We start from the raw sequence: 10,184 nt of genomic DNA on the forward strand, positions 1-10,184 counted from the left end.
ACCAGGACTCAAGGCAGCCAACAGATAAAAACACAAAAACACAGATAAGACAGAAAAAGGCTAAATACACAGGAAATGTGACATATTCCAGTGAACCTTTGCATCCAACCAAAGTGTATGTGTGAGGGGGTTGTGTAACATATGCAGTACCTCGTGCCAGGCTCAAATTTTACTCCTAATTGTGGTGTTTCATTTGCACCATCACAAAGAAGGTTGTGATTTAAACAGTGGGAGCTGACAGCAAGCCACTTTGTGGTTCAATTGGATTTATTCAAGCATTTAACAAATACATAGTTGTTCTAATGGCATTCATTTAGTTATTATTATTAGTGGTACTACAAGGATGGATGAAATGATCTGATTCTTATTTGAGTGCTAAGAGGCAAACTAAGATGTCTCAAAAGTGCAATCCTGTACGTGTCTACCTGAAGGTAAAAGCCCCACGTAGTTCAAAGGGGCTCACTCCCAGGGTAAGTATGCATAGCCCAAGTAGTGTGGTGTATTCTTCCATTGGTCCAGAAGGTATATTTTAGCCTGTTACCGGCTCCTGTTGTGTTTGTGGAACCCACGCCCTACCATTTCCTCTCCTATAGTGATGAAAGACATAATGCAGAACTTTATTCTACATATCACTCAATGGATTTCTCCATAAGGATGAATTAATCTGATTTGTCACAAATGAATAAACCTGTAATTACTCCCTAATGACAAAACAGACGAAGTGTTTTAAGCAGTACCTGCAAATGGATACCGAGAGATGACTGTATCCTATGGTTGTACTTCACAAACATGGATATGCCACTGGGCAGAGAGTAAAGTATCAACACAACATTAGTTTCCCACTTAAGGCCAATTTCTTTCCCTTATCAAGTAAAATGGATGGGTTTCCAAGGATGGAGCAATAGTATCCTGCACAGCTCTTTGGTCATCTGCAGTTATTCTGCAGAAGTACTGCGAAATAGATTTTGAGGTCACCTTGGTGAAGAGTTCTGACTTCGTTTATATTCCCTGCAAAACAACGAAAAAATCTCGCCTGTAGGTTATCTTTGTATCAGTTCTATTTGATATTTAAGGTTCCTTTGATCTTTGAGCGTTGTGCTTTGAAAGCAGCTTTTATTTTTTTAATGTCAGCAATTTGCAGTAATGTGTTGCATTAATGGCAATCTTCAAAGCCTGGTCACCTTTCCAAAAGCCACACCATGAATAATTCACAAGAAGATTAGAGAAATGAGAACAGTCACTAATTTTTTCCCCTATGGCAACTGTTTCACCCTCTCATCTTAATTTTTATTAGTATAAATTGTAAGTAGGGTTCATTCCTCCCCCTAGAGCTTATAAATCTTTTCAAATTATGAAACGACAAACGAATTGTAAAATGGCAGAAAGGGAAGGAATAACAACGTGCCCAAGCAGTCTGTAGGATAACCACCTTATATAGGTTTGGCTGCTTTCTTCATCCTGCAGGGGCCAAGGAGGAGGGCTACAGCTAGCCAGCCCTGTGCCACCTCTTTACCTATTTTGCCAGGATGGCAGGTGTATGAACTAGCAGGGTTGCGTAGCTGTACTTTCTGTAACAAGTAAATTATGTATTGGTTCTCCTGTTCAAAATCAGATCGCATGCTACAAGCGGCTTTCACAAATTTCAGATGTCCTGGCTGAGGTCTACAGTTTGCATTTAATACACGGTGTTTTCCTTCCTTCCATCTCTTCCCCCCCCCCCCCGGCCCGCCTTCTGCAGCTCATCAGTAGCATATCTTCAGCCTCCTGGATCAGAGCAGATACAGTTCCCTCGGACAACCTCGCCCTGCAACTCCCAGCAACTCCAAGGACAACAGTGTGCAGGTGTGAAAAGAGAGTCGTGACCATTAGGCCCTTTCACTCTCTGATCGTGGGGCTAATTTTTTTAAAATAAAGACAACCTTATTTGCTTATCAATCCTAGTCCAGTGAAATTGCATACAGTGAGTAGTGCATGTACTGGATTCTAAGATTTGTTGAAGTTCATGAATGAAGACTTGCCAACCTTCTTATCTCCACACCCCTCCAGGCCCCGTGACCCCTGAAAAGCCTATCAAGAAGGCCAAGGGCACCATTCCAACCAGCATGGGATGGCATGCCTCAGGCAGGGGTAGGCCTTCTGCTGGGGAAGTGGAGTTCACCAAAATTAGACAGACCTCTTCCTGGCGGCAGCAGCAGCCACCGCCAGTGAAGTGGGCATTGGGGCAATGATGTCAACTGTCTGCTCTCCTGGCCTAAAATATTTTTGCTGTTCTGGCCTAACGTGCCTCACAAGGTTATGGAAAGAATGAACTTGTGAAGGAGAGACCATATGTGCCACCTTCAGTTCCTTCAAGGAAGGGAAGGAGATGAATGAAATAAGGATCCGGAAAGCAGTGGGTGCCCAGCATATCCTAGGTTTGGCTTTTGTGTTCAAAGCACACACAAAAGGTTTCTAGTAAATCCTTATAATTTCAGAGAACAATTGGTACTTTGCATTTTGTACTAGGTGTCCTTAATGGAACTGTAAAAAAAAGGTGGAAAAAGAATAATAGCTTAACAATGTGCTCTGGGTTTCTAAATGTTATTAGTTGGGATTTTGGAGATTTGTTTCTTTAGGAAATATATTTTAAAAATTGTCCAGTAGCACCTTAGAGACCAACTAAATTTGTTCTTGGTATAAGCTTTTGTGTGCATGCACACTTTTTCAGATACCTGTTTCTTTAAGAGCTATAGTCCCCTCCCAGGAAAACTGTTGTGCAGTAGACAGAGTATATATAAAAAGTAGGTTGGAGGGCTGCAAAATGGCTTCCAACATGTACAAAAGCCCTGAATTGTGTCTCACCCCACCTTCATCTCTGACCTTGGTGGATCACGGAGTGGAGAATTTGCTGATGGCCTTAGCAGGTGGATGGGTTAATGTGGCTGGAAGCAATCTTTAGAAAGGTTGGGGTAGCTAGGAACTTAAGCACCCTTCTTTCCTAATTTTGTTTTGTAGCAGTAGCACCACCACCAGGTGGAGGAATGGTAATGATGCAACTCAGTATACCCAACAATCCTCAGCCTCGACCCCATTCACCTCCCCAGTGGAAACAAAATAAATATTATTGTGACCATCAAAGAGGGCAGAAGTCAACAGATTTTGGCGCTTTGGACAGCTCTACACAGGTATTCCATTTTGATGTTTTAAAAAGGAGGGAGCATTCATTTCATCATTTTCAGTGTGTAGTAGGTTTTTAAAAATATTTATATACCTAAATATTATATATTGTGGAAACGACTAAGAAAGTTGTACAGGTCGCCAGTAGAAAATTGCCCCCTTTTTTGGTATAACCAGTGGTTCCTGTCTCTTCGCCCACACGCACCACAATATTGGCTGGCCTAGTGCTGCAGCAAAAGGAACAGCACACTAGTATGGGGCACAGTCTGTCCTTCAAATGGTATCCTCAAAAGGTTTCCTGACTTAACATGTCTAGGAAGAGGGGTAGAGTATTGTTTCTTGCATTTAAGCATCTTGCTAGTCACAGAAGTAGTAACAACTTTGTAATGGGCTTGTGATTTTATGCATCATAGCTGCATAATCATCTCTTTATATGAAATGGGAAATGAGAAGATTTCAAAATGCACAAATTCACAGTTCACTTGCAGTCTATGAAACTGATATTCACAAGGGCCCCCGCCCCCCACCAAACAAACTTGAAAGGGTTGCTTTCATCTATTCTTGTAAACTCAGGCATAATGTTCTCTTTCCTTTTTTGTTTTGTTTTAAAGTTGCAGCATAGTCCACAAATAGGTAGTCCTGTCACCTCTCCAGCCCAGTCGCCAGCGCCAAGTCAGCTGTCAAACATAAAGAACATCCGTCCCACGTTAACACCTCTTCCTCTTGTGCCCCCATTCTCTAGACCTTTTGTTCCTGGACAAGGTAAGAACTTGATTACATTTTTTACTTTTTTATTCACTTGGAGAGTCGAATTTTAATGTTTCTCCTAAGGCATGTTGACTTCCCATGAATTTGGAATTGACTTCATCCTAATTAACTGCTGTCAGTGCAGTTTCATTGACTTGGAATATCGATACCATTGCACAGAAACAGTTAATTGCATTTGTTTAGAATTATTGTTTAGAATTATTTAGAATTGATTGAACAATCTGAAACCTAAGTTTATTTCTATGTCTTCTTCAGGAGATGCCAGATATCCCTTACTTGGTCAGCCGTTGCAGTACAATCCTCCAGCTCTGCTACATGGGCATGTAGCAGGTCCACAGGTAGGGAACAGTAGGAAACAGCCCAATAATTTGGATGTCACTTGTTTGTAAGTCAGGTTCATTTTATAAATGGGAAAGAGAGATTACCCGCTTTCCTAAAAAAAAGGAATTGTTGACGTTTTGTAAAAAGTAGGAGCAGCTATTTTGAAATAAAAAACATGCATAAGTGATGCTCCAGTTTGAGGTGGGGAGAACCAAGATAGTTTCATTACAAATTAGGCTAGACAAAAATGTCCATTGTCAAAATGAAACAGCATACTGTTACAGATTTCTGTATATGTTTGCCCTCTGTGTCTTAAGTTGAAATCCAGGTTAAAGACAGGTTTGGGGGTAGTAAGAATCTAGGCTTCACCTAGAACTACTGCCATCTTGCAGAGTGTAGAGGTGCACTGTGCTGTTTGGATCTCAAAGAGGGTTCATTGACCAATTGCTCCAATGCAATTATTCGAGTTCTTCTGGAGTGCAAGTAATTTTTGTCAGTGTGAGAGATGTGCCACTTCATGGGTTCAAATGGCACTGCACCTATTGCCAAGTTAAACATTTTAAGAAAAGGAAGCAGTAGTTTACCATTTGTGCCACTTAGATGGATTGTGTCACACCCTCCATCCCTTGTGGGAGGTAAAATTTAACCTCTGATCATTCTTTGTGTATGTCTGACCCTTCTCCCTGGTAGTGTCAGCCTGGAAGCAGACATGGGAACCGAGGAAGAAAGCCAGCCAAAAAGGCTGCCTCAACAGACCTTGGTGCAGGAGAACCAGGTATGTGACTTATTGTAACTTTGATGCAGCTAAACTACTAGGAAGGTATATTATGCCTCTTACCATTCTATCACAGCTCTCTAGGTCTAAATGTCGTCTGGAGATGGATTCAGAATATGCCACAGCAATAAGAGGTGCAATAGGTTACCTGTCCAAAGTGCTTTGCATCTGTGCTCGGATTGTGCGAGCTACTTCTATTTCCCTATCATCATGATCACATTCATGATCTTAAGCTGATATTGCATAGTATGTTTTGTACATGTGCCCCTCTCTGTGATGAAGAGCCAGAGAATGTTTTTGGTTTTGAAACTGCTGCCATATCTGGAATGTGTATAAATCTCATTGGAGAGCTTTTTTTTTAATGTACCTGTAACGGAGACAGAGTTTGTGAAAGACTCTTGCAAGAATCACAAAGGCGAGTTGGACATTTCTGTTCCAGCAGATCGAGATGTTTGTGTGTGTGTGTCTTTATCTGTAGGGTTCCTGCCATGAGAGGGGAAAGCCAAATATTATAATTTGGGTTCCTGCTGGAAATGCTGGTTCTCACATTCAATTTGTTGCAAAATAGCAGATTTAGAAGCATCAGGTTTTTTGAAGTTGGTGACTACTACTGCTACTACTTACTGAAACCCATAGGCACTTACCGTATTTTTCGCTCTATAGGACGCACTTTTTCCTCTCCAAAAATTAAGGGGAAATGTGTGTGCGTCCTATAGAGCGAATGCAGGCTGCGCGGCTAAGCCCAAAGCCAGAACAGGGAGACGGAGCCCTGTGCAGCGCTCCGTCTCACTGTTTTAGCTTGGGGTTAGCTGCGCAAAGCCTCCGCAGGGCAGCGGGGTGCCTTCACCCCGCTACCCTACGGAGGCTACGAAGGCTGTCCCCGCAGCCAGAACAGCGAGACGGAGTGCTGCGGAACCTTCACCCCGCTGCCCTGTGGAGGCTACGAAGGCTGTACGAAGGTGGGGGGAAGGCTGCAGCGCTTCCCCCCACCGCCAGACCCACAAGTTCAGGGGGCAGCGGGAAGGCAGCGCACCGCCTCTGCGCTGCTCCCCGACCTGGTTTGGAGGCTGGTGGTGGGGGAAAGCAGCGCTTCCCCCCACCGCCAGCCCCACAAGCTGGGGGCCGCGGGAAGGCGGCGTGCCGCCTCTGCGCTGCTCCCCGACCTGGTTTGGAGGCTGGCGGTGGGGGAAAGCAGCCCTTCGCCCCACTGCCAGCCCCAAAGAGCAGGTCAAAAGGAACCCAAAGCCTCCGGAGCCCAGCGGGAACTCCTGCTGGGCTCCGGAGGCTTTGGGTGAACGCACCTTGAACGCACAGAACGCACCTTGTTTTAGAGGGGGAGAACAAGGAAACCCCCCCCCCCCCTGTTCTCTCCCTCCTATTATCTGGTGCGTCCTATGATCCGGTGCGCCCTATAGAGCGAAAAATACAGCAAACTTACTGGGTAATCTCTAAATATGGCAGTGGGCTATCAGAAGGGAATCTGTCAGTAGAAAAGGGAAGGAGACATTTCAGGGATCCTCCCATCACCCCTCCTAAATCTGCTTCAGAGAGTCCCACGAATTGATTCCCTCCTGCCTAAGGACAATCACCACTGAATACACTGATCTTGACATTAGTAGCCTCAGGCCATGTAGAAAACTTGGCAGTTAACAGATTACCTTTTCTCTAGGTATTGAGAGGGTGTGGTGGCCCTTGTCATTTCATGTCCAAATGCTGCACCTTTCCATTCAGTAAGTTTTTAAAAATAGCTTCTGCACAGCTATTTATGTCTCATTTGTCTCTTCTTGATAACAATGGGCATTATTGAATTTTTAGTTCAAGGAACTGGGTTGATTGCCAGCCAAGCACAAAAACTTGTTGGTGGGTCTGAATCTGGATACCATAGCCATTACAAAGCAAGCCATTTTTAATCCTGCATGTCTTTTTCCACCCCTCAGTTGTAGGAAAAGTCTTAGAAATTACTGAACTGCCAGAAGGAATAACTCGTGCAGAAGCTGAAAAATTATTTGTGGAACTTCTTAAAGTTGGTGCCAAGATTCGGTGGCTACGGGATCCGCAGTTCCTACAGGTGCAACAGCAGCAACACCATCACTACTGTGGTAGTGGAGATAGTAATGTGAACGCTGAACCTTCCAAACTTAGTGACTTGGCATCTACGTACACGGTTCTAGCAACGTTTCCAACCATGTCTGCAGCCCAAAATGCATTGAAGAAACAAAGTAATTCACTGAACAAGTTTAGGCTGAGAACAAGCAAGAAGCACTACGACTTTCACATTCTGGAAAGGGCTAGTTCTCAGTAACAGCCACGTCATTGAACATTCAGCCTTTATCACTTCCATGTCCTTATCTCCTCTACTTGATTGGCTTGATGTTTATGGGTTTTTGTTGTCTTCATAAAAGACTCCTTGGATGTCATGTGACAGTAAAGCCTTTGAAGAAAATAAGCCCAGTGATCCAGGAGAAGATGCAGAAATAAACACGCAATTTAAATCATCAACAACAAAGTAAAATACTGCTGTGATGTGAAACGGACAGGCAGCCTTCTCTGAAGAATGCTGTTGAAAACACCCCTTTTGTAGTAGTTTCGTTTTATATTTCTGAATTCTTGTATCAGATCCAAAGCTCTGTTGTACAGCGAACTTTTGTTCATAAGGAAAAACCATATTCTTACGTGTATTTTGTAATCCCTTTGCACACAGCCAGCACACTTCTATCAGTTTAAGGGCAGTGATCTGGGGGAGGGAGGGAAAGAGAAGCGCTCCTAAGGAATTTCACTGTGTTTCTAGCCCAGTATGCCAAAGGGCAAGGAAGGTAGCATATTTCTCTCCCCCTCTGTTCCTCTTCCAAGGGTAATGGAATCCAACAATAACTACTGAAGACCTTCTCCAGTCCTGCCGTTTCAAGACTTACTTTAGAGATGTGAACCTTTAACTGCCAATAAATTATATTCCTGAGCAGCTTGCTTCTGTTCCATCAGGATAAGTATTAAAAGGGGGGAAACACTGCAGAAAATTTTTAACTGGAGCCCATTAGTTTTTAATACACAGTGAGGAAATTAAATGTGACTCCCCCAAATGGCAAAAAAGTAAAAAAAAAGTTTGCACTTTAATTGTGTTCCCATTGATATAGTTTTCTTTTCTTTTTTTACTGTAAGAGTAATCGCATTTGATAAGTGCTGGAAACTTCTTAAGTGGTTTAAATATGTTTTTTCATCATTTGTAGAGGATCACTGGACATCAAATGATTCATTGCACATATAAAGGAGACACCTTTTCAATTTCTGTATAATTTGCAAGGCTGTACAATGTGTGCTGATGCAAGCCTTTCTTCAGTTTGGAAAAAAAATAAATGTTTACAAGTACAAGTTTTCCGGTGTACTTTTTTTGTGAGCTTGAAAGAAATGGACATATTTCATATTTATCACATAATGCAGTTGTAGATAGTCATAGCAGGCATCCTTCAGCAGTGGAGGGTACTGGACTGGACTTCTGCATAAGGTGAGACTTCAGTTAAATTGAATTAGTTCTGGCCATAAATAGCGAAAGTAAGATCTTAGCAGCAAAGTCATACAATGCACATTCTGTGCACAATTACTTGGAACTAAATTACAATGGTACCTCTGGTTGCGAATGGCATCCGTTCCGGAGGCCCGTTTACAACATGAAAAGAGTGCAACCTGAAGTGCCATATCTGTGTAGGTGCGCAGAACGATTTGGGGTTTATGCGCGAAGCGCGATTTAGTCCTTCTGTGCATGCGCGAGTGACGAAACCCGGAAGTAACCCTTTCCGGTACTTCCGGGTCGCTGCTGGACGTAACCTGAAAGAATGTAACATGAAGCAAACGTAACATGAGGTATGACTGTACATTAAGTTTAGTGGGATAATCTATGGTGGGTTTACAGCTTTAATGTAAAAACCTTTGTTGTAATCAGCATCTCTTCGACTAATTCCACTTTCTGATAGTTTCTCTGTTCCACACTATTCTTCCTCCTCCTGAAATCACAGTGGCATTAAATGAATCATAGAGATAAACGGTGGAATATGGTGCTGAACAAAAAAAGTTTTCAAATCCACTTTTATGGCATACAAAACGGCAGTACAACCTTGGCTACAGTCGATTGGGTCCGGGAAACTGCCTGGGTGGAAGAGTGATGAGGAACGAGTTACAAACTGCTAAATAGAAAGTAGGATTTAATTGTTAGCAGTAAAATGATAAGCTGCCCAGCCAAATGCAACCACAGTGCATCAGTTAGCCATTTTATTCTGTACGATGGGTGGTGAAATTAGTGCCTTCCAGATGTATTTAGAACTCCTATTAGCTGCAGCCAGCATGACCAATAGTCGGATCAAGGGAGCTGTAGTCCAGCGGCCATTGCTGCTACACAAGATTAGCTCATACAAGTGGAGTTATGAGGAGGAAATTGTTCGGATTGTTGATTCAGATAATAGATTGGCAGAAATTTATATTAGGTGGCTAAGTACTGAGAAAATATCATATTCAGGAGATAGTGTTGTCCTTAAACTCATATTAAGGACTTAATTTGTTGAGGCAGGTTCTTAGTGCATACTGCCTGTTAATGCCATTTCCTCAAAGTATAACAAAGCATTTTAATACAGAGTTAGCACGCTATATTTTTTAGATTGGCAGCCAGCATTTTTAGCCTACTTAAAAGTGCAGGTGTTGCATTATGGGTTGTATCTTCCAGACAGCTGGTCTGCCAATAGCATGTTTTTGTTTGCGTTGTCACTCGCAAATACAGTGGCAAACTCATTTATTAGAGCCAAGATTGGTCTTGTGCCTGGTTTTCACTATTAGTATAACTACTAAAATGCCTCAAGGACACAAGAAGCCACTGTACCTATCTCATTAGACTGCCATCTGCTACCACAATTGTATGAAAATCAGTGGAATGTTTAAGTATTTTTTCTTGTGAGAAACAAAGCCCATAAAGTCTACTTTGTTTTAAACCTTTGTAACTTTCCAGATCTATTTTTTAAGTAGGTATACTGTATAAACAAACCCTACATCTTGCAACAGATAGGCTTGGAGATGAGCCTTTCTCCCATAGGACTTAGGAGTAGGTTTAAATAGCTGCCACTTGATTTGTCCTTGGTTCGCATTAGCAAATAAAATCAGTGTTGCATAAAAATCAAGTGGTTTT

At 42.5% G+C, this 10,184-nt stretch overlaps 1 protein-coding gene and 1 long non-coding RNA gene across 7 annotated transcripts in view; one reads left to right on the top strand and one right to left on the bottom strand.

Annotated features, from left to right (window-relative positions):
- Positions 1-8,386, top strand: part of R3HDM1 (R3H domain containing 1) — a 50,909-nt gene extending 42,523 nt beyond the window's left edge. For all 6 annotated transcript variants that reach the window (XM_081199506.1, XM_081199508.1, XM_081199510.1 and 3 more), the window contains 6 exons: positions 1,739-1,842; positions 2,995-3,164; positions 3,768-3,918; positions 4,180-4,262; positions 4,936-5,020; positions 6,958-8,386. In XM_081199506.1, coding sequence (XP_081055632.1) covers positions 1,739-1,842; positions 2,995-3,164; positions 3,768-3,918; positions 4,180-4,262; positions 4,936-5,020; positions 6,958-7,322 — 958 coding nt within the window. In that variant the 3' untranslated portion in view covers positions 7,323-8,386. The remainder of the gene's footprint in view (positions 1-1,738; positions 1,843-2,994; positions 3,165-3,767; positions 3,919-4,179; positions 4,263-4,935; positions 5,021-6,957) is intronic.
- Positions 832-1,732, bottom strand: LOC308590390. Its single transcript, XR_014009765.1, has 2 exons — positions 1,430-1,732; positions 832-1,008 (listed from the first exon to the last, which is right to left on the bottom strand). It is a non-coding gene; the product is annotated as an uncharacterized lncRNA (long non-coding RNA).
- Positions 8,387-10,184: the final 1,798 nt, after the last annotated feature.

Source organism: Podarcis bocagei (genome assembly GCF_964188305.1).
Source record: "Podarcis bocagei genome assembly, chromosome: 1".
In the NCBI taxonomy this organism is placed as follows: domain Eukaryota; kingdom Metazoa; phylum Chordata; class Lepidosauria; order Squamata; family Lacertidae; genus Podarcis; species Podarcis bocagei.